At 41.1% G+C, this 24876-nt stretch overlaps 1 protein-coding gene across 1 annotated transcript in view; it reads left to right on the top strand.

The window, feature by feature from the left end:
* Positions 1-24876, top strand: part of GRXCR1 (glutaredoxin and cysteine rich domain containing 1) — an 84061-nt gene that overhangs the window by 3049 nt on the left and 56136 nt on the right. The window contains exon 2 of the mRNA XM_059721675.1: positions 23874-23886. Within this exon, the coding sequence (XP_059577658.1) occupies positions 23874-23886 (13 nt within the window). The remainder of the gene's footprint in view (positions 1-23873; positions 23887-24876) is intronic.

The following is a 24876-nucleotide window of genomic DNA, read 5'->3' on the forward strand; positions in this document are numbered from 1 at the left end:
TCCCAAGTCTCTTTCTTCTGTAGTGCTAGCCAGTGTAGCACTGCTGAGCCTATAAGGAGGCTGCAGGTTTTTCCTCCCAAGGTGGAGAACCTTGCATTTTTCAGTGTTAAACACCATCAGGTTCTTGTCCGCCCATTTGCTGAGCCTGTCCAGATCAGCCCAGATCGCCCTCCTGTCTTCAGGTGTGCATGCTTTGCCCCAAAGTTTGGTGTCATCGGCGAACTTGGCCAGTCCGCTTCTGACTCCAATGTCCACATCATTAATGAAGTTGTTGAACAACATGGGTCCAAGTACAGAGCCTTGGGGGACCCCTATAAGTTCTTTAGGACAGGAACTATAAACTAAATTCTGTTTCATCAGTTTCATACATGTAATTCAGTTCACTTCAGTGAAGTCATCCCTATTATTAGTACAGTAAGAGTCAGGTCCAGCCATTTTAATTATTTCTTTGAGGGGTTTCATAGGTGGGTATGTTGGAGAAGGTGCTAACTTAACAGGGCAATAACCAGATCCAATTTGTACCTGGATAGAAGGATATGCAAAAAAGTGTATCAAATTCTTTGTTTTAATCCCTTTCACTCCACTGACTGATAAGATTGCTGCCAGGAAGAAACTTTTTTTTTGAAAAATTGAAAAAGGTAAAGATATAAGCTCCAAGAAACTCATATTTGGGGGCTTTGGCAAACTGGTTTCTTCAGATTTAAGGCTCAGGGCCTACGGGCGAAAAATTATCTTTGTATATCTTCATCTCAAGTCATAGAGTAAGTTAAAGATTTCTGTATTATACCAGACTAAGTCACAATGTGTGAGAATGAAGTGCATAGGTAACTTTTGAGACTGTCCCTGTCTTGTGGAAGATATGATCACATGTCCCTCCGGTTAGGAGTGGAATAGTATCTGCCCTTCTCTTTAAAAAGAGTATCAGAGGATTTCTATTATCCCATGACCTCGTTTAGGACCTTTTGATTTCAGAGGAAAAACTGTGCAGAAGAAACTAGTAATTTTGTGGTCAAAGATATGATAATTATGTGGGTCTCACAAAAAAAAAGCTTCAAATTCTGATATAGGGATGCCCTAGAAGATCCAGTGGTAGACAAGTGAAGCTCTCTATAGTTACATGCTTTTTCCCTACTTGAGAACAGCAGTTTGCTGTCTCACATTAGTTTAGTTAAACATTTATGGATTGTTTCGGTATCTGTGGGACAGTCTCTAGCTCCTTGCATGTTGATTGAGAACTAGATGGCCTGATAATATGTTTGATCTTTACTTGGTATAGCCATTCAAAATCTGAAAGTCTGTACACAAACCTCTGGAAAAGCACTGAGGACAAGATGAAAGTTGACTAATGATAATGTTATTTGGGATGTCAAATATATGAGCATTCTCTGATCTGTTGTGACCACATTTCAATCCATTATGCCAGTATCTAACAAAAGGTTTGTTAACTAGTAACTGTGACAAATATTTCTTGATGCAGAAGAAAGGGAGGCTTTAAAACAAAGTCATTTTTATAGCAGAAATTCTAGAGATGAGCAGGGATTTTCAGTAACTGGAGTTTGGTGAATAATATCCAGTCAATTATTTTGGTCTTTTATTGTCTAAAAGATGATTTTAAGGACAACTGTCTCTCTCAAAACTCCCATGTATTTTAAAATGCTCCAAGATTTGGGGGTGCTATCATGTTTGAAAATAAAAAAGTCAATCTTGTCTAGTAAAGAACTGTGGGGAACAGAATGGTGCGGTGGGATTTATATTGTGTTTATGGGAAGAATGGATGGCTGTTTTAGGTTGTGAATACATTGAAATTATGGTAGGACACTGCCAAGAAACCAGCCCTGTTGATGACTTAATAGGAGAATGGTTTCCATAGCAACTCCTCCAGACTTTACCTCTAAGCAGCTGGTGCTTAGATTGGAGATTGTCATAGCAACCCCCTCATGATGCTATGTGAGCTTCAATGAGGAAGGGAACAAAGTTGCTATAGCAACACCTTCCAAATCTTTCTTAATGTGAGTTGATGCTTTTAGGATAGCAGGTGACATAGCAATTCCTAGGTCTTTCTTCAATATATTCTGAAGTCCAAAGGTGAATAAATTCTAGATTCACTTTGTGTCTAGTGTAGAGCACTGGGATGGTAAAAGCTTTGACTCACTTGATGTTAGGGCTTTCCACTGACCCAATTAAATGGCGGTCCTAAGTTAATGACCTGCATTTGGCATTGAAGACTGGGCCTAAGCCCTGTTGATGACTCTACTGGGTACCTGAGAGTAGGTATGACTCTTATTGATGAACTATTTGGTTGCTTAGGATTAAGTTTAAGCAATATTGATGTGCGTCAAGGACTCAGTTGTATCGGTTCCAGACCTTATAAGCTAAGTACAGACAGTCAAAAAGCCTGAGACTGAATTGATTTAGTCTTTGCAGGTTAGTCTAAACTGCAGAGACTAAACTGAGAAACAACTGGACACATATTTATTTTTGATTTAGAAAACACAGCCACATCCTGCAGTGGCTTGGTCCAGAAGCCAGGGGGCACTACAGCATGACCCTTTGGCATCTAGCCAGCATAGGTTGTGTGTTCATTTCCTCTTCCTGCTCCCCCTGAGGTCTCTGGGATTTGCAGTCCAGAATCACAAAAGCAGGACTCTTCAGGGTTGCTCATCCTTCCTTTTCCTGCTTCCAGGTGCCTCTGGGATTTGTAGTCCACAGCTGCATCCAGCAGTAACTTTCAGTAAGTTTAGCAGGGCAGGGCTGCTCTGTACATGAGGGAATGGGGCATTTAACCCATGCTCCCTGGCCCCAGATCCCAGCCAGGGTTTGCCCGGGGGGGGCTCTCCCCCCCAAACCTTCTGTGCTGGAGCAGACAGCACAGCCCAGCCTAGGGCTGGAAAGCATGCTGGGGGACTCTGATTTAACTTAAATCAGGAAGGGGTCTGGGACAGAAGTTTCATAAACTTGTTTGACCGAAATCAGTTAAGTCTGATACTACATTCAACTAGGTTTATGTTAAACCAGTTCCAGCCATTTTGAAACTGGCTTATGTGCACTAAACTTCTGTTCTGTTACAGGTTTAAAGCAGTTTCTGATGACTTAAACTGGTTATGTGTCACTTCTGTCTCTAGCCTATATGACTCATACTGGGAAGTCAGAGTAGTTAATGAAGAGTAGCTAACCTGAGCCAATTTTTACCTCTGAAGTAACAGCAGTCAAACAAATTGGATACCCTTAACTATCCATGGTTAAGAAGGAAGAGGGCTCCCTGTATATTCCACTGCTGCACCTACTTAGTGGGAGCATCTATATGAGATGCTCCTGAGCATTTATTTAGTACAGGCAGTCCTTGACTTACAACATTTCAAGTTACAACGTTTTGCACTTACAACATTTATAAATTGACACCCTGTTTCAACTTTCTGACATCAGTTTCGAGTTTACAATGCTTGAAATGACACAATGCCACACCAACGAACAAGTTCTCTGTGTCGCTCATCTCCCTGGAGAATATCTGTCCAAACTTCCTTGGACACTTCCTTAAAGAAAGCAGACAAGACTCCAGAAAAACTTGCAGCTAAGACTCCTGAGAAGACTCCAGCCAAGAACCCTTCAAAAAGTCCAACCAGGAGCCCTTCAAAAAGTCCAGCAAAGTCACCTCAAAGAAGTCCTTCCAAATCAACGTGATTGCTATTTACAATATAAATACATGAATGTAGCTATATAACTCATCTATAATTGATCGAGTACAAAATTCTTGGTTACTTTTGGTGAAAATAGGGTATTGGGCCCTGGTTCAGGAACCAGGCCCCCATTTATAACATTGTTTCCTATGGGAAAACTGGTTCTGAGTTACGTTTTTACGTAAGACGCAATTTTCAGGAACCAATTGTGTCATAAGTCTGAGGACTGCCTGTACTTGTATAATCAATGTGCATAAATAAATAAATAAATGCACAGTAAATATTACCATAAATAAATGTGCAGTAACTGGAGATACTGCATAGTGGTGCAGGTGAATGTAGTAGTACAGTACAGTAGTGTATTAGCACTGTTGGTGCTGTGATGCACTACTGAGCAGCGTTATTCAGCTACTGCGCAGTCAGTGTCTCATGTAGATGTGCCCAGTGTGATGGAAGATACTACCTGCTGATATTGTCAGAGTAACTTGCTGAAATTTTAGAGCTGTGGGAGTGACCAGCTACATGCAGTAGGAGCAGATATATCCACTAGGTATGTATCTACTTTAACTGTAGTTTTAGGTTAATGCATTCTTAATATTTGTTTGCATTTCATTCAATTTTATTCTCCATGCTCCTTAAATATTTGTTACTTAAAAATGATCAGGTTTGAATATACCTAAGATTTCTAGAGAAAACTTAAGTGTGACATGGTTTCTCATTTCTAAATAAACACAATGCTCTTTATAACCTTTTTGTGATTCGATCATGCCTTTTGTAGCCAATAGATAATGTTGAACAAAAATGCTCAGATGATTTGAATCATCATTAATTAGCATAGTGTTCGGTTTGCCAGATCAGATTTCTATCCCAAGGTGTGGTGTCCCAAGGCTTTGTATGGGACCTTTTTCTCCTCAACACAGTTCCAGTGAAGAGCTTTTTCTTTAATTCCAGATTTACACACACTGCTGGTCACCCAGTATGTTCTGAAAGGTCACTGTCTGTTAGATTAAGTATATACCTAATTCACCAGCAAGCCTGCTAATGTTCATTGCAGGAAGGTTTGGTTAAGAGATATGATTAATGCACTTGTGGAAGGTACAGTGCGAAGTGATACAGGTGAAGAAACAGAGATAATGCACTTGGTCTTCAAGGTATTATCAAATACAGTATCATGGAGAAAACTAAAAACCTCCTATGCTGAAATTCTGGAAGGTAGAAGTAAACATTCAGAGAGATGAAGAGCTTGTTAGAGCTGAAGAACAGCTGTAGACAGTTAAATCAGATAAAAGTTTAATAATAAATAGTACTTTCAGACTCATTGCCATCCCAGCCCCAGCCGCAGAGCAGCTCACCTCCCAGCTGCGTGCCCTGCCAGCACTGCTGGGGCTGGTCTCCATGAAAACCCTGGCCCTACACCATCATGGTGCTGCCGCTACTGGGGTCTCCATGGAAACCATCTGCAGTGACATGGGCAGCGGCTGCTCGGAAATGGAGTCTGGCCACTGGCTGGATCCACCATTTTGCCCACCCCTGATCTAGAGGGAAGTAACATGTAAAACTATGTTTCCTATTGACTGCCTTAAGCAGATCCATGCTCATTGTGCTCACTACTGTAGATCCCACACTGAAGTGCCTAACTTTTAGGAGCCTAACTTTGACTGTGGATTCAACTATAGAAACCAGGTGCCTCAAAGTTAAGCACTGTGACACCAGGCATGACAGCATCTGAGTACCTTTGCAGACCCAGAGCTTACTCTAAAATGATCTCAGCAGGGCTTTCAGATCCTTAATTATAATCTAAAATATATTCTCTTCCTTTAATTTGGCTTTATTAATCATTCAAAACCACTATCACAACAGATGACTTTGCCTCCCCAAAATCAGCTTTTCCACTTCCCAGAATCTTACTCTCTTGGATTCTCTCTCTCAGAGGGAGACTCCAGTCTTTCTTTTACCCATGGTGGAGATAACAAGAACCATTGGCCAGTATTAATCATTAACCAGTAGTAACAGACTTGTATCTTTTTGCAGTACTCTATGACCTGAGTTTAATTAGGGTGACTCAACAGAACAAATTATGTGTTTTTACTGTCAGTTTTTTTTAAGTAACCTTACAACTATGACGCATTGAAAGATAACAGAACAAAGCAACTCCTGACACCTTTCTCATTTTGGAGGGAATAGGAGTTTGCCTTGTCTTGGTGAACAAAATTCTTGCTCCTTCCCTTTTAGCTGTACAACAGGCTGCTTACTGGGTGCTTGGGTGCCGTCTTTCCTCTCTACATGGGCTGCATTCCCGTGGCACTGCATGAACTTCACTGCATGAGCTGTAAAACATTTTAATTTGAAAGGTGAAAAATAAATGCAAAAATTACTTACAATTCATAGTTTCATAGTAGCTAGGGTCAGGAGGGACCTGAACAGATCATCTAGCTTGACCCCTTGCCACAGGCAGGAATGAATGCTGGGTTCACAAGACCTCAGACAGGTGATCGTCCAACCTCCTCTTGAATATGCCCAAGGTAGAGGCGAGGACCACTTCCCTGGGAAGTTGGTTCCAGATTTTGGCCACCCTAACTGTAAATATTGCCTTCTGATCTCTAACCTAAACCTATTCTCCATCAGCTTGTTACCATTAGCAATTATAAACATTTTCTTAGGGAGCTGAAGTCAGTTGTGATTATTCAGCAGTATTGGATGTGTGGAAAATAAAAAGTGTTGCACCTGAATTTTTAAGACTTGCATAGCAGGTATTTTATACTTACGTCTGTAAATGTTGTAACCAACTTCTGGCTGCCTTGGGCTTCACAGTCATCACATGGTGCAGCTATTAGTACAATGATAATGGGGGCCAAGCTCAGCTTCTCCTATTCCAACTGCACAGGTTCCTGCCAATTGAAATACAAGATAATCTCACTTAGCTATTTAGCAGGATATGGCTCATAACACCGATAGCTCTGATCCCATCTAGCAGAAGGCAATGGCACTAATATACATTAGCCATTTATTTACACTCTTTGCAATACTTAAGTAATAGTGTTAGTGAACCTGCACTAAGGCTTACAAGTATCAACTAAAGAAGAAACATACACAGAATTCATGCAGTACTGGTGCTGTACTATGACAATAGGGAAAAATCTGATATAGAATTTTAGAAGCTGATCATAAGCCACTGACATTTCAGTCAGTCATATGCTACTAACATGACCAGCATGTGGGAGTAGTTTCTTCTTTCTTCTAAGGACAGAAGGAACAAAGGAGTGATTTATTTTCAGATGAAATTCAGAATGAGAACTAGCCAGACTGTGCAGGTCTATCTGTAGCAGTACTGGCATTTGTCTGCTACTCTTGGCAGTTTATTGCATACAACACCAACACAAAATGCATGAATTACAGCTTTAAAAGAAGGTTATAGGTGACATAGGTAAATACGTAAATATATAAAAGGACATATAGCTATTCTTTTTGGATGGACTAGGCACAGAGCTTCTACCTACACTCTGGAGGATTCTGAGTAAGCCCCTACTTTAAATGCAGCTCAGTGTTTCAAAATGTGGGTAATTTGAAGGCAGAAATATAGGTGTATGACTGTTGTGTTCTGTACTGCCTTGTCCCACATGCTTTAGCATCTGGTACTCAGCGATGAGGGTGTTGGAGTACAAATCATCATCAGCATTCACAATTAAAGCTGGGCCTGGCTTTATATGGAAAATCTGGGATATTAGCTACTTTCTGTAGGTGTTTAAAAAAAAAAAAAGGTTAAGGAAAAACAATTTCTCTCAATTCAAGCCGTCTGTACTGTGTATTTGCTAGATGCAGGAATCAAATACAGCAGGAGCATGATTCTTTGTAGCTTAAAACAATCCAAATCAACAAAACTGGTCACAGAAGACTTGCTGGAGCCAGTGAAGTATAGACTCATTTCACACATGACAGGAAGGATGACAGAAAAGCCATCTGTATAGCTAGTGTGAGCTGTGGAAAGCATTTTAAAAGCCATAGTGCCAACTTTGCTTTGGAATTATCTCCAAAGACATCATCCATCAATATTGTCAGAGGCATACTTCTGCCATACTACAGAAATGCTACACCCAAGTTTTCTCTGCCTGCAAAGAAAACTGCATTCCCCCCTCAAAAAAAAAAATTCAGTAGATATCATTCACTGTGGGGCCTATCACAGAACCTTTCCCAATCAGGTTGCCCCTTGGATACTTAGCTTGATGACAAGTGGATCTAATGATTTTCAAAAATATCCACAGAAAGACTGAAGAAATGCCAGAAGCCAGCTGGATACAAGTACTTTACAAAAACTTGTTTCCATAGTGTACATAGTGGAGAAAAGGGTCAGAGCCCCAAGGAGGTTCAAAACCTGCACCTAAAGCCATAAAAGAAAATCTGTGTCTCAGGTGCAACTAAATGATGAAGTCCTTTTGCTTTCCATGAATTTCATCTTTAAATATAAGAAGCATCTGTGAAGTTTTCTGATACCAGCCAGATGTAGGATATCACAAAATGACAGAATTGGTGGGATAATGACAGCTTTAAATACTGCTGCAACAACTTTCTCTACTAATCACAAACCTTTATCTGCTTTGTGGAAGCCTCCCTTTCAGCTGTTGGTTAGTGCTTTCATTCGGACTGCACATCTTTTTGTCAGGGTGATGATTTTTGCCCATGTTCTGAAATCCTCTGGGTACTTAACACTTTTATAAATCAGTCTATTTATTTAGGGGTTTAAATATAGAAATGTATATTTATGCCTTTTCATTTGACAGCTTGATGGGTAGGAGAACATATTTACAGTTAGTATTTGCAACTAAATACTAGTTATTCCTTCTGCAATTGAAACACCTTGTTGTGTACCTGTAAGTGATTATGAAGTAACCTTGAGCTGTGTGGAGATACCATATACTCAGCTTTTCTAAAAATTCTTTCTTGAAGCCATAATTGGCAAGAGATATAAACACAGGTAAGTCCAACTATGTTTAGAAAGATTTCTAGCCAGTATTCTATTCTGTTCATATCATACTTCAGTGGCGGTGCTTTCAGGTTACTTATTTACATACCTACATATAGATTTAGGGGCCTGATTTTAGCACCATTGAAAATCTAGTTACTCTATATACCTGTTTATCTTATGTGTTTCTATAACACCCATAATATCAAAATTCCTACTAAAATTCTCCTGAATATTTTCCTTTGAGGATATTTGTCTCCCCACCATCTATAAAAAGTAAACCCATGTTTTTTTCCATGTTGGTTGTTTCCTCTCGCATATGTCTATTGTTTTCATTGTAATCTTGATTAGTCCCTCTAGTTCTAGGCCTAGACTAAAGCAATTCACAAACATTTTCATAGATTGTTATGAAAAAATAACTTTTGGCAAAGTGGTTTAATGCACCCCTGGGACTAGAAAATCCGGAGTAGCTTGAATAATCATGCATTATATGCATGATTATATGCACAGACATGCACTGTCAATATTACCTTCTATTTTATTCTTTCTGTTATTTTTTGGAACCTTCACTACACATTGAGTGAATATTTTCCTTGAAGTATCCACAGTGATTTGCAGGTCTTCTCCCCACAGTTAATTTATAATCAGCAAAGTATACAAATGCTTCAGGTCTTTCTAATCTCTTGAACCCTGCATTTGTCAGCAGCACATTTCACATGCCTTCTTGCTGCCTGCTCACCTGGGCTTGTTCGCTTAAATTTTCTTAAACTCTTGCATCTCTATGTTGGCTCTTTTCTAGGTCATAAATAAATATATCAAATGCCAGGGCCACGTACAGATAATATACTTTTACCGTTAAAAGTGATTGAAAACCGGTCTATACCTGTGACAGAACAGAAGTTTGGCACACAAAACTGGTCTATATCCATAACAGAACAGAAGTTTGGCATGCATAGACTGGTTTAAAAATGGCAGAACCCAGTCTAAGATTTGGCCTCACCCCATCAAGGATGAATCTGGGTTCTGTTCACTACCTATCTAAGCTACACTGCTTACAGAAAACCATGACTTAGATCAATTCCACATCAGGCGTTTTGATTGTCTGTACTTATCCCAGGAATCCTCAAGGTAGCTCAGTGTTAACTTTTTCAAGGTTAGAAAGTAGTAATTTAAATTGACTTTTGTAGGACTGCACCTGACACCCTCTGACTAAAGTTTCTTTAGGAACTTCTTTAAATTATTTTGTCATAAGCTTTCTTCAAGTTCAAACAAATTATATCTACCTGCTTTTGTCTGTTCTTTTTCTTAGATGATGAAAGAATTGTAGTGGATCAGAGAGGAACAATTTTGCATTGCAGAGGCTATGATGGTTTTTAATTGTCGTTTTATGCTCCACTCTTCTGGCCTTTTTGTAACTCTTTTGTTAATTATTGTTTCTGCCAATTCAGTTATGAAAGCTGGTCTGAGCATATTGATCAAAGATACACTATCAGGGATAAAATATTGCACAGTTAGGAGGTGTACTAGGTTACCTAATTGGTTAATGGAATAGCTTAACAGAATTTTGTTAAGCAATTTACAAGAGAAGACCCATTTAATAGAAGCAGCTTGGTTAAAAATGATTGATGTAATTAATAAGTTAAAGTTTGAAGATGGAAGGGGGTTTCCAAGTTCTAGACATTATTAAGTAATGAAGGATAGTTGACAGGAATAGTTCCAATTATGTTAAGTAAGCGGTAAGGGGATTCACTCTTTGTAACATTTAGTGATGGTACAGCACCATGTAGTATAATAACTCGAAGAGCACCTGTTTATCATTACTGTATTCTGAGTTGGGTAAGGCACAGCAGCATCACTGCAGACTCAGGACTGAGTCAACACTTCATCAGCACTTTGTCAGGCTAAACTTAGTCTGTATCTTTGCCTCATTAAAATCTCAGTGGAAAAGTCAATAATGTTTGCATGGTGCTCTATGATCCTTTGGGACAAAATGTATTGTGCATTTGTAATGTATTACTCTTAACTGTTCAGTACCAAGAAAAACTTCAATTTTTAGAGAAGAGCCCATTTTCAGTTTATTACTACTTTTCTTTTTAGCAGAGTTGATTATCAATTTCACTTCTTTAAATAATGGACATGCATACTGCATTAAAAAAGTGGCACGACATTTTGCATTTAAATAGCAGGATTTTAGAAATAAAAATTAAATATAAAGGATTTGAAGCTAGTTTTGCAGTTGTATTTAGTACAGCGTCTCAGTGCTGTGATCTCTGGGCAACCCATTTCAAGTTCCAACCGTGGGAACATTGTAAAATATGAGCTGACAGTTTTATTGTTTGTTTGTTTTTAAAAAAAATTGTTGTTATTGCCAAAGGTACACCCCAAACAATATCTAGACTTTAATTCATTCCCATGACTGAATCTATTGCTTGACAAAGTAAAACCATGAAGAAAGGATTTTTCCATTGCTGATTGCATATATAACAATCTGGGGTGACACCTTATTTCAGTAATACCCACTGCATTCTTTAGTCTTTCACTTGGATGGGGTGAACAAAAACGGTTTTGTTGTTCCAGACATACTGCTCCTGGAGTGTAATTAATCCATGATGAAAGGCTGGATCAGCTGCCAGTGAAAATTGTAAATGCTATAAATTTTCAACTGAGCCAAGTATAACTGATAAGAGCTTTACTGGCAGTGTGTTTGTTGCTTGCTGATTACTATCTATAAGACTAGGACGGTTACTAATCGAAGCACTGACACTTGTTTTAATTAAAAAAGGCATCTCAGATAGTTGGAAAATAAAGATAGTCGGAGAATGTTGAACTGATGATTGTTTCTTTTGTTTCTCTGGGATATCAAAGGCAAGCCTGAGAAAAGCTAATCCTTTCAGCAGATAAAATATATCTTGGAGACTAAAAAGAGATGTGATAAATGCATACCATTAGATTTTCAACAGCTAACCATATTATTCTCCAGGCAGCAAGACAAGTCACAATAGTACGGAGTTCAACAAGCTAGAATTCATTTTTATAGGCCAGTAATGCCTTAATGAGATTACATGGAACTGATGTTTTGAGATGAGTAGGGAGGATGAAGTTGCACCTGGCTATGTTTAAATGTAAAACGACTGAGACACTGCTTTGTGTATATGTTATTATTAACCTCTATAAATTTATATTAGGGTTTAGGACTAAAATGGGCATATATTGCGTTGTAGGAGTGTAGAAGCCTGAAAAGGGTAGAAGAGAGAGAGTAATTTATTTTGCAAGTGGAAAAAACACTTCTAAAACTGGCAGAGGTAACACCTCTTTCAATTTTCATTTCCTGACTGAGGACACAAAAGAGGTTTTTGCAAATCTACTGAGAAGCTTAAAAGAAAGTCAGCTAAAGTAGACAGTCATTTTCATGGCTGTCATACACTGCCTGTGCACTTGGTCCTAACAACCATGTTTCCTTGCAGTGAAAAATATCTTACTGTGTGATACAGTATATGCTGGTGGAAGACATAAGCAGCACAATGATACCCCTCTGCTGCATGTCACCCAAGATTAATGTGTCTTGAAATACAGGACAAGTGAGGAAATAAGAGGAAAAATTGCCTTACGGCTACAGCAGAGGACAGATAGTGCAGAGATGGGTTCTGTACTTGAGGGATTCTGTTGAAACTTGATTAATTAATGTTTCTAAAGTACTTCAAGATTCTGTCAGAAAATATTATCTAAATACAAAATAGAATCATCATTAGAAACTATGAATGTAAGACTGAAACATCCCTACTCTGAACTAAATAAATTTGAAAAATGTTACCCTTTATATAAAAGTCTAGGAAGTTTCCCAAAAAGTGAACTAGCATTAAAAAAATGACAAAAACAAGAAGAGTTGCATGGTATTTTGTATAATTATGAAGTATGAAGCAGGAACAGTAATGGTCAAATGTCATTCCACCTATAGAGCATCTAAGTGTATTTAGGCAGACAAGGTTCCTTGGGTGAATTTGATATCTTTTATTAGACCAACCCAAATGGTTGGAGAATAGTTATTAAGCAAGCTTTCGGGTTCAAAAACCCTTTGTCAGGCTAAGGAAGCTTCAGCAGTTGCTGTGTGCTCTTCCTGGATGGAATGAGTGTATTTAAGCACCTACATGTGATTCTATTTTAACATGTCCAAGTTCCTGAGAGTCCATAAATGCATCTAATTGTACAACGCACTGGGTGTATCTACACAAGACACTTTACTGTGCAGTAGAGCTAATTACCGCATAGTAAGCATCACTATCTGCATGTGCTGACCCTTACTACTCAGTCATTTCTTCTACTAGACAGTGAAGTTGATACCTGCAAATGCAAGTATCTTGGGCACCTAATAGGTGGAATAAAATCTGACCCGAAATGCTCATAATGTTTAGAAGTTATTTTGACAAGCAACCAAGAATCCAAGCAACCAAGAATGTACCTACCCTTTGTTTTCCAAGTTGCATTAGAAACACTGCATTTTCTTGCTTACCCTATGCCTCCAAATGTTTCTGGAAACTGAGTTGAAGATAAAAAAGATATTTCCTTGAGAATACAGGTAAGTATTTTTGCAGGGAAAACATGGGAACCTGAATAAAGGGGAGAGCAAAAACCTGTAGCTGCTTTGCTAAACCTTAGCTGGAGGAGGTAGCAGGTGTTACTTGCTGCCCACATGACTTGAGAAGACAGCTAAGCAGTTTGGTTCCAGCAGGATCTGTCATCACTTACCTTGGTAGGTGCTCCTCGCTGAACCAAAGTACTTTGGCCCTTTCCTGAGGCAGGGAGGCAGCCTAAAGCACCTGGTGAGCCAGCTGAGGACATGATCCTGCTGAAGCCAAACTGCCTGGCTTCTTTTCTTGAGCTGAGTGGGACATTAGTAGCTCTGCCACTCAGTTCCTGCAAGATTGGACCCTCTCATTTCATTTCCTCATTAAGACACAGTCCACTTTCTAGAACCTAATTTTCAGAAAAAGGTGTGTGTCATATATGAAGAAATACAGTATCTTTAGTACCAGCTGTCATTTGTGATTTCCAGTGCTTCTGTTTTTTGTCTTGATCAGGATCAGAAAATGCAGACATAGGAAAAATGAAGGATGAAATAACAGAAATAAAATAGTGTTAACCCATGTGTTCTGAATTTGAGAAAAAATGCTTATTTATTGCAAGTCAATTCCTATTTTGTTTAATTTGTTCTTCTGCTCCTCTAGGAAACAAAGTAAGAGAAGCAAAAGTGAAACACAGGGTTATATTGGGCATCTCTACACAAGACACTTACTGCGCATTGGCCTAATAACACTGCAGTGGAGCATCACAGCACAAACATTGCTAGTAGCCTCCTGCACAGTGTTATTAGGCTACAACTTTAGGTACTGTGCATTTACTTAGTCCTTTATTGAGGAAGTAGTAAACTAAATGCACAGTATCTAAGACTCATTAATGAACTTGTGGATGTGCCCACTGTTGCCCAAAAATAAAGATTAAGTTAATATGCCTTCCATACCCCTGCATATAATTTTTCTTACAAAGCTTAACTCATAAGTATTATACAGTAGGAATTAAAATTTTGTTACTACGCAGGTAATGTTTAGTTTTTAGCATTCCTAAGACTTTCATATTGTTTAGAATGTTATGATTAATATTAAACTTCTAATTTATGATCCTTATGTGATCCATTGTTTCATCCCTTAGATAGTCTGTGCTAACTATTTGCGGACCCAGGTTTAGGTGGACATATGTTAAGCCCACAAAGGCATACATTTTTAATATCCTGAGAGCTACATTTCTTCAGTTGACAGAGAGAGGTCCTATTTTTGCTCTTAGATAAATTAGTCTATGTTGTAAAGTGCTCTGGAGGAGTAAAAATAATCTTAACAATTTGGTAGCTCTATAAGCTAATGTTCTGTGTTAATGGCTAGGGAGAGGACAACTAAGAATGAAAATGGTGAATTCTGCAAATTTGTGTTCTCTACTTTTTGGGTTGGGGGGGGGGTTGCTTTATCCCACAGCTTTTCATATATTTGAAGATTTCTGTACTTTTTTTATTGCAAAGCTGTAACTTTCACAAGCTAAACTCTTCCCTTAACAGAAGACTGTCTCCAATTGAACAATGACTGCAGCAAGGAAAAGCTCAGCTCCTTCCTGCTCTGTTTTCATTAGTGAATGTGAATAACAAAACCTGCAGGGATCATTTGAATACTAATATTGCTTAGCGTAGCTTAGAAAAAGCATTTAGCTGGATTCAGGGAATGGTTAAAATGTACTGAAAACTGAAGCCTGAACATAGAACTGAATAAGAAGGCATCCACAATGCGTTCATGGCTATGGAGTCAAAACAGTGTTGTTGTGTACATGTCTTCAATAGCAACTTAGCTCCTCCAGAACACAATAGTCTTGCCTGCAGGGGTTACTGTAGCATATTCTAGAGGATTTATATCTAACCATAAAATACAGCTTAAATACAATACATCCTGTACCAAATGGTTGTGGGATAGAAAATGACAACTGTGGCTACTAAAGAGAGTCTGAAAGTAGAGAGGTGCATTTCTGGTGGGGAAGTCAAGGCTTCCTGATTTATGATCATTGTAGGTAGAGGCAGTAGGGGGAAGCTGAGTGGCAGCTCAGGGAAATTTTTTTTTTTTATGGACACATCTGGGAAGGATGGAGTTATACTGGGACCTGTCAGGGGAACTGGTGGAAACTGACATAGATAAGGAAAGCTGAGTTTGGAGGATGTCTGGCTGCCCTTAGCTCAGGGGTGGGCAATTATTTTGGGCGGAGGTCCACTTATTGAGTTTCAGCAAGCCATCGGGGGCCACATGACAGGCAGCCAGAGGCAGATAAATATTAATTTTCTAAAATTTTTAAGGGCCCTGTGGGCCAGATAGAATGACCTGGCAGGCTGCATTTTGCCCACCCCTGCCTTAGCTGGTTAAAAAGTTAGGTTTGCAAAGATGTCCAGGTGTAAAGAAGAAAGCAAGCTCAGTGGTTATGGAAGATGTGGGTAAAGGTTTGGGTGGAAAGGGAGAAGCTGGGAACCATTGGGGATGCCTGGGAGGCTGCAGGGTAATTTGGATAAGAAGCTGGGTCTGTGATAATGTGCAGGGGATCAAAGAAGCTGAAACTCTTTTGAGATGCCCAGGAGGAAAGATGAAAGGACTCTTGGCTTTGGGGGTTGGAGGAGGGAGCAGGATCTTGAGGGTTGAGGGAAATTGGGGAGTGGTTGATGTGATGGATATGTAGCTGCTTTGCAATCATTCATCAACACAATATGTTGTTATGGTTATTGGGATATTTACTGTGTGAATTTATTGGTTTAGTTAAATAAGATCTGTCAAGGAAGAAAACAAGTAGGAAGAGAAACAATGGCGCAAGGTAACATGGCTCATTAGCAAACTGTTGAGAGTAGTTCAGAGATAATTCAAGGCTGTAGTGTTGTTAGCTTAATTTCTTCCTGCTTAGTCCATGAGATTGCTTAGGACCCAGTTATATAAGCTTCAACACTTAAATGAAGAAAGGAACTCTTGCATGATTAAAAGAGAGGTAGTTCAGGAGGATCAGACTGAGACGGGCATCTTCTGGAGGACCTGAGAATGTCAGGCCTGCTGTATGTCCCATTATGTACCATACCCAACATTTAAATGAGAAAGGTATACATTTCAACTAACAACATCATACTATGCTCTTGCTGTCAACCTGGATTAGAGTAATGGTGGCCTGAGCTTGAACTTGATCATTTCCTATAACTGCAAGCAATGTCAGACGATCCTTTGCACAACATGTTGCACATGAACCACAGGTTGAGGGCTACTAAGGTAGACTGTTGTTTTAATATCCTTTTTCTCTGTTTTGTTCCTAATTTTAGGACAAACAGTACTTTAGATTTAAGAAGGTAGACAGATTATTCAATATTACTGGTCACAGGCCGGAGGCATAAGTAAGGAGTTGCAAGCCCTGAACAAAACTCCCCTGCTCCATGGGAGGGAGACGCTGAGTGCTGGGGGAAGGAGGAAGGAGAGTGGTTCTACCTACTCTCAGTGCCCCTGCAGCCAGGTCTTCTGTCCAGGCAGTGTAAGGGTGCTTCAGCCTGACCCCCCTGGCCTAGAGATACAAGGCTGCGTTTGCTGTGGCAAAGACTGGGAAGGGTGAGGGGCAGCCATTCTGGCTCCCTTTCTGAAGTTGGCATCTAGGACTGGGACCCTACTCACCATCCCCCTCCCCACCTTGAAACAGCTTGGAAGCTCAGCTTGCTTTAGTTAAAAATCTGAGTTAAGATATGTCAGGTCTAGAGAAAAAGGTGTATGTATGGTACCTTGGTGCTGGTCTTTGTTGCTCAGGTCCTGGTCTAAGAGATTGCAGACTGTGGGATACTGTTACTCAGTTAGCAAAAACACAAGGCCTGATGCTCCAGGATGTGAACTTAGAGGTATCAGAAATGGGTAGAGGTGCAGTTAGTTCTGTAACTATGACAGCTGGGTAGCTGAAAGGGAGTTTGGAGGTCACCAAGTTTCTGGGGTATGTCTGCATGACATAGGGAAGCTAGAACAGTTGTGATATTTTGGGTGAGTGGACTCATTTTCTACTGCCACTTGTAGGCCTCTGCCAGATGCTCCTTTCCTGCTCAGAAATGAGTAGTGAAATGTATCAGGCATCATAAGAGCCTCTGGAATGCAGGAGCTGCTATGTAAGTAACTTTTTGCTGCCCATCCAAATGTGTAACAGTAAGTGTTGTCTGTGAGAATGCATGAGGACAGCCTGGGTGTGTGGATGGCGCATGAGATGTATAGCACTTAGTAGATCTGGAGCTTTACATGCATGAACACATTAATTGTGTACCCCATAAAAGTTTCTGTTAAAATCAGATTTTAAGAAAGACAGAAGAGCAATATTTTTTTGCTGAGCACATGTTCGATTTTGTCTTTGCCAGATTTTGGCCCATTCATATTATAGTCTTCTTCATACTGGGTTTGTTGTACTTTTGATTTGATGGAAAGTATAAATCCCACGCTTGACTGGTGTTGTCTAAGGTTAATTTAAGTGGATAACTTAAAACATCTTGGAAATTAAGCTTGCTTTAGTTAAACATCTACGAGTTAAGAGATGTCAGGTCTAGAGAAAAAGCCTCCTTGACAGAGGAAGAGAATCAGGGCAAGAAAAAGATAGGACTGAGGACGGAATGTAAGAAGTCGATGTCCCGGGTCTGATCTCAATCTAGGCCCTCTTACTTGACTCCAGACAAACCACCCACCTGTCTCTCCTGCCACACCTTGAAGCTCAGATTATTAGATGTTAATCAGGCAGGAGGCTGCCCTTTACCTGCCCTGATGACAAGTGCCTCTGTATATACTCTGACCTTCCCTTAATGTGTCCCATGCCTTGCAGATGTTTCTCCCAGCTGGCTAGCACTGGGATCTGAGCTCCAGAGTCTCAGGTGGGACTCTCACTCCCCATTGGAGCACGGGATCCCAGCACCCTCACACTGGGTTCTCTATCCTGGCTTCACATCAGGTCTTTTCATAATCTCATTATCAACAGGGCCTCCCAGCCCCATCTCTGGGCTCTAGCTGGGTATCAAATCACTCTCTCCCTGGGCCCCAGGTCCTCTCACTATGGCTCCAAGCCCCTCAAAATGTGGACTAGGGCTCCAAGCCCTGTCCCACTACTCTAAGTTATTTAACTGATATCCCCTTGCCCCAGGAGCTTCCCTAACTGCTCCCCAAAGCTCAGGGCCCCACTCCCCTGGAGCCTAATTCCCAGCTCCCTAATGCACCCAGGCTCTCCTGAGAGACTGGGCACTGCCAAAGGTCCCACCACTTGACCTAGGCCCTGCCTCAATGCTCGCAGTGAGCCTGGGTTCTCCCTGTCTCAGATCACAACCCACCAGGGATGTGGGGGCTGAGGTTTTCAGGCACCCTGACCCACCTTTTGTCAGGGAGATAACTGGCCTGGCATTCCTGGGGATCTACCTCACCACAGGTAGCTCCACCAGGCCACCATTCCCTGGCAGGGTGCAGTTTCAGGTCATGCCCAGAACCAGGGGGTCTCCTCCTTCCCCATAGCCCCAGCCCTTACCTCCAAGATGTTCCAAGCAGCAGCTCAGCTTGATGTTGCCTCCTCAACTGGTAGCAGCAAACTGCTGCCCTGCTGTTCAGGGACCCAATCCTTATTTACCAGCTGGGCCCTGCTCCCCAATCAGGCAACACAGCCTGATGAGGATTGCAAGTTGCTGCCAGGCCCCTGATAGTAACAGAGCACCCTGTGCTCTGTTACATGGAGACCTTAGCAAACTGGCTCCCTTGTGCAAGGCAGTGATCTTTTTTGAAGATCTGGATAAGACTGTATGCTATAGACACAGGAAGAGAGAGGAAGAACAATTAATTTTCCCTGATGGGAAGGGAAATTTAGACTTCAGACTATTCATCTGCTCAGTGTATGGGAAGACTTGTTGGCTTGCCTGAGGGAAGGGAAAAACATAGGTATATGGGAATTTTCCGTTCTGGATAAGTTCATAAGCTTGTTGCCTTGTGGGGTCAGGCCAACTCTCAGGATCTCAAAATTGTGCTGTTAGACAGGAGGTCGTAACACAATTACACATATACAAACACACAAATCAATTAGGTGCATACACACGCACACTACCAGCTCAGGCACATACACATTCAAACCAGCCGAGGCACATGCATACCTATCACCATTTCAAGTACATACACTATACACCCCGAAAATTAGACACAGATCACTAATTCGTATATCATGCACACAATGCCATATATATAAAAATATGTATACACACACACACACACACACACTCACACTATCAACTCAGATACACACATGTTCAAAATAACCAGTCTAGGTTCATGCACACCTATCACCAGTTTAAGCCCATACACACTACACACATCAAATTTAGACAGAATCAGTTACCAGTTACCAACACCTGCACACCCAATACACATACGTGGATTACTAATTCATATACCACACACACACAATGATATCTATGTATGTATATATATGTGTATTCACTAATTCACACATACCACCCACCTACACATACACACAGGTGAGTTCCTAAGTTGGGTGTTGTGATGTGTATGTATGTATGTGCTCGGTGTACTTGGGATACCTGGGGAAAGGTTAAGGTAAGAAAGTAGAAGGGTAGGGAGTTAAAGTTACCAGGACCAGGATTAGAACCGGTAGACTACAGGGGCCTAGGCTGAAGAACTGAGGCTTGGGGGTAACTTTAGGTTAATTGATATTAATTGATTAAAAGACAACACCCAAAGCCTGCAGAAGAGGGAAGTATGCCGGCACAAAGTCTGGGACTGAAGCCAGAGCTACGGGGGAGCTGAAAAGGTAGATGGGGAGAGGGGAAAAAGGGTCAGCCCCCGGCGTACTGAGTATGTGTGCTCCATGCATGGATGTACAGTTTCAGGTGTCTGTAATGGAGAGAGTTGCTGGTTTTGCAGGGTCATTTGTCTTTCAAATGCTGGTCTGGTCTCTGTTTCTGGGTGAGGTCTGTGGTTCCTGGGTGAATCAATGTGAGGTGATGGCCCAGTCATTACAGGCCATTCAGTAGAGGCCTGCTACCATTGTATTTCAATCATTCCCAATCACACTTATTCATCGGGGAACCAATTTATATGGGAGGGGTACGTGACTCATACAATTGCAACATGGGATGCCCAGGCAGAGGACAGAAGATGGAGGCTTGACATATAAAATGGAAACTTGACATGACTTTGGTTCACTTACAAACACAGGCCTAAACCATACAATATCCGTATGAAACAATAAAAATCAATACGAAAATGATAATACAATATACAACAGTAAAAATCAATACAAACCTAATAATAATACAATATAAAATGGTGGATATCCAAAACCAAAAACTTGCTACCAAAATAAAAATGTTTAAAGCTTATCCTAAGTCTGAGCTCACTTATTCTTATCTATAGGGAATAGAGAGGGAGAGAAAAAGTCAGAAATGGTTGGGGAAAGGGGAGGGAATGCATTTTAAAATAAATTAAAAAAAAAAGAAAAACTGGGGGTTTTGCTACAAGCTCTTTTAAAACTCTAATCTATCCTAATGGAAATGAAAGTCCTGGTAATTAAATAGGTAATTGGTAGCTTACGTAAACTTCTTGACAGTGTAACTGAGGCATGGCGCACACACATTCATTTTTTGTTCTTTGGATTACTATGTACTAAAAGGTATATTTTTCCTATCCCTATCTTGAGGTGGGTTTTCTTTCTGGTCCTGCCCTAATGGGACTCTTCAGTTTTAGCCTGTACCTTCTATACTGAGCTCCTCATAGATTCTTGAATCTTAGGAGTTTTCCCTGTTTTTATTTCCCTGAGTTGCTATTTCCTCACATGTATCATTAATAACAGTGGACTGATATATGGCTTCATTTTAAAAGTGAAGTTTAAGTGAATGTTTTGTTGCAAGATATCAAAGAACTAAGCTGAGAACCAACTAGGCTGTGTTTTCTATAAGCTGTTAGACATAATTTGGGAAAAGAGAAGGAGAATGAGTTCAATTATTAGTGAACACTGAATCCAGTGATTAACTCAAGCAAAGAGAACCTGTTTATCTCTGTAATGGGATGCAAATTGTTTGGCTGGGATGCCATTTATTACACAGTGGATAATCAAACAATGCTACCCTGGCATCAGTAGAGTCTGTTCACAGAAAATAATGGTCTCTCTATCTATATATGAAACTTGCGGTTTCATTTTACTCCACTGATGCATCAGTCAGAGGCCTAAGATGAAGTAGATGTGTTGGGAAAGGTGGAAAGCTCAAACTTACTGTTAGGGCCTCTGTGCAGCTGCTTTGATATACACTTTCTGTGACGAGATTTTTATAACATTAACTTTACATATAGCATGAGACTCTAGCTTTGGATTTCAAACTTTACACACTAATGCAGTAATGTTTTTTTTTCTGTTTATTCATATGCTTGAAAGAAAGACTTCTACTGTTTAGACTGATTCTTATAAACTGACTCGAGAGAACCATTTCAGAAGAAGCACATTTATTAATTTTACATGATATTACACCATGGAAACAAAACAATCCCAGTACTGTTCCTCATATACAGGGCCATGGAATCCTTGTTTTCCTGATGCTGTTCATTAAAAGCCCCATTCATCTCTGTTTTTAATACCATCTCCTCTTCTCACAGCCAACTGTTGTCCTGTTATACGAGTCAATGTTATAGCCACTAAACTATTAGCCAAGATGACTACATTAGACTAGGTTATAATACTTTTATGGCCAATTCTTGCTGAATCTGCCACTGAGGAATGGGTAGTTATTGATTAGGTGAACAGGAAAACAATGTCAGGTTTCCACTTATCATATGAAGCCACTTCATTAACCCCAAAAGTTCTTTCAGATTAACAAACCCTATAATTGGCTAAATACATATACAGTAAAAACTGTGTTATCTGGCACCTTACAAGCCAGCATGTTGTATTAACCGGTTAATACAACATGCTGGCTTGTAAGGTAAAAGTGAAACTGGAAGTGCCCACCGTGGCATTCCGGTTTTGCCGAGCCCCCATGGCCCGGGGCAAAGCAGCCTGTGCTGCCAAACCCCCACGACCCAGGGCCTAGCAGCCTGTGTGGGGCCCACCTCCCTGTCCCTTGGGGCCCGTGAGAGGGGCAGCAATGTAGCGGGAGGGGCGGCGATGCCCTGGACACAGTGGGAGAGGCGGCAGCCTGAACAGGCAAAGATGACTATACGAGCCTCTCAGTTAACCAGCATATTTTGTTATCCAGCACCCCGCAATTCCCCATGGATGCCGGATAATAAAGTTTTTGCTGTACCTGGAAATTCTTGAAGTCCTGGTCATACAAGTCCATATGTCTCTTTAGGTCCTTATACCCCTGTAAAGTCCCATGGAAGTCAAGTTGTGGGGGAATTAGGGGGGGTTAAAGCCTAAAACATTAAGAAATCTCCCTACAGAATTTACTTCTTAAAACTTTCTGGTGGCAAAATCTTTCTTTGAGAGCTGCACTTTCTTAAAATATTTCCAGTCTCTTTACAATTATGTGAAAGTTGGAGAATTATCTTCAAGTTTATTCATTTGTATTGAACAGAGGAGAAGCAAACAAAGGAGTTTGCTGCATGAGGAAGCCAAGGAGCAGGAGTCTGTGTGTGCGTGTGTGTGTGTGTGCATGTGTGTATGTGCATTTGAGTGGGTGTGTATGTGTGTTTGTTTTTTCCCCTTTGCTTTGTTTCCTGTAGCCTACATCTCATCCAGGGAACATAGGAGGCATAAATGGAGACGGAATCAACAGCTGTTACCTGCATGGATCTGCCATGTTCATGTGCCTTATAGAGGATCAAGACCATTTCATCTGCACCATCTGGACCTGCATATGCAAGTAGCAAATTTACTTGAGATTAGTAATGGTGCAGCAGTGCTTGTGTAGATGCCTAACCAGGAGCAAAATCTGTCCATCAGGGGGTGGGAGTTAGCTCCCTGCCCTGGGAGCTTTCTCCTGTTGGGGTGGGCTCCACCACAGGAAACTATGTCCCCCTGGCCTGCCAGCAGGTTTCTCCAAGGCCTCTGCCCTGAGATTGCAATCGGGGAGTGCAGGCTGGAGATTCTTATTTCCCAGCCCTCACTCTACCATTGCAATCAGGGAGTGGTGGGCTGGGTGAGCCTTATATCCCAGGAGCAGCTCCATGACTGTGGAGCAACTGCTGGGAGATGCTTATCTCTCATCGCTGACTCCACAACCATGGGGCCGCTGCTGGCAGATAAGGGTCTCCCAGCAGCGGCCCCATGGTCACAAAACTGGTGCTGGGAAATGAACATCTTACAGCAGTAGACCCACAGTCACGTAGCTGGCACTGGGAGCTGCCTGCTGGCAGTGGCTGGGTTGCCTATTCTCTGCCCAGCTTCGTGAGCACGGAGATGGGGTGAGGGAGAGAACAAGCTTCTCAGTCCTGTGTGCCTGGGTGGGGACAATGTCCCCCTACCCTGGCAGCAGGGAGCATCCAGCCCTGGCTCTTCAACTGTGATCATGGAGCAGGGTCAGGGAGCTTGTCCCATTTCCTGCTCTGAAATTGTGGAGCTGGGGCTTGGAATAGGCTGGGAGCTTGTTCCCAGCCCCTGGTCTGCAATCATGGAGTGGGGGCTGTGAACAAACTCCCCAGCCCTCAATCCCTGCTCTGATGCACTGTAATTATAGCATGTTGGAGTAGCCTCCCAGCTCATGTACAGGCACCCCATCTGACTAGAATGGGAAGGAGCATCATTGGGCTTCATCTGGCCAACCTAGTAAGGAAGGCTTTAAGGTTCCATGGAGGATGGTGAACAAAATGCTTCAGCAGCAGAGCAAATGAATCTGAGGGGAAAGGACCTGAAGAAGTAGCTCAACTATGAGAAAGGGCCAGAGAGCCACAGGGCAGTAACAAGTGATTCAAAAAGGAAACAAGTAGGTCAGAATCCAAAATATGTCTGATGTATGTATATAAATGAGAGAAGTATGGGCAACAAGCAAGATGAACTGGAAGTATCAGCCTGTGAAAGGAACTATGATCTGGCTGGTATCACAGAGACTTAGCAGAACAGCTCTTGCGACTGGAACATCAACATTGACAGTAAAATTCTGTTTCAGAAGCTTCCAAAGGGCATAATATTGGAAACTCAACAAGAAATTGTTCTGACATGATAGAAGCACAAAAAGAATGGAAAGAGATTAATGGGGCTTCAAAAGAGGCTTCGAGGATGCCTTGAATGGAAAAGAAAAGCATACAGGTAATGGAAAGATGGGCAGATCAATGATGAAACATACCAGGAAATAGCAAGAATCTGCAAGGACAATATTAGGAAGGCAAAGGTAAAAAAAGGAAAAAAAAAAGGACTTTACCTGGTGATGTAAGTTAAGGAAAACAAGAAGAGGTTCTGTAAATATGTTGGTCAGAAAAGAAAGGCCAAGAATACTGTGAGTAAAGAAACAGCTAGAAAGCTTGTGATGAGTCTGAATAAATTCAAGTTAGGAGAACTTGATGGACTTAAGTCCAGGTTTCCAAAGGAACTGGCAGAGGAGATCTTGGAGCCTTTGGCAATATTATTTACAAAGTTGTGGGAGATGGATGAGGTAACAGGACTGGAAAAGGGCAACCATAGTGCTCCTCTTCAAAAAAGGCAAAAAGGAGGACAGGGAGAATTACAGACTGGTTAGTCTTGCCTCAATACCCAGGA

Source organism: Alligator mississippiensis, chromosome 2 (genome assembly GCF_030867095.1).
Source record: "Alligator mississippiensis isolate rAllMis1 chromosome 2, rAllMis1, whole genome shotgun sequence".
Taxonomy (NCBI): Eukaryota; Metazoa; Chordata; order Crocodylia; family Alligatoridae; genus Alligator; species Alligator mississippiensis.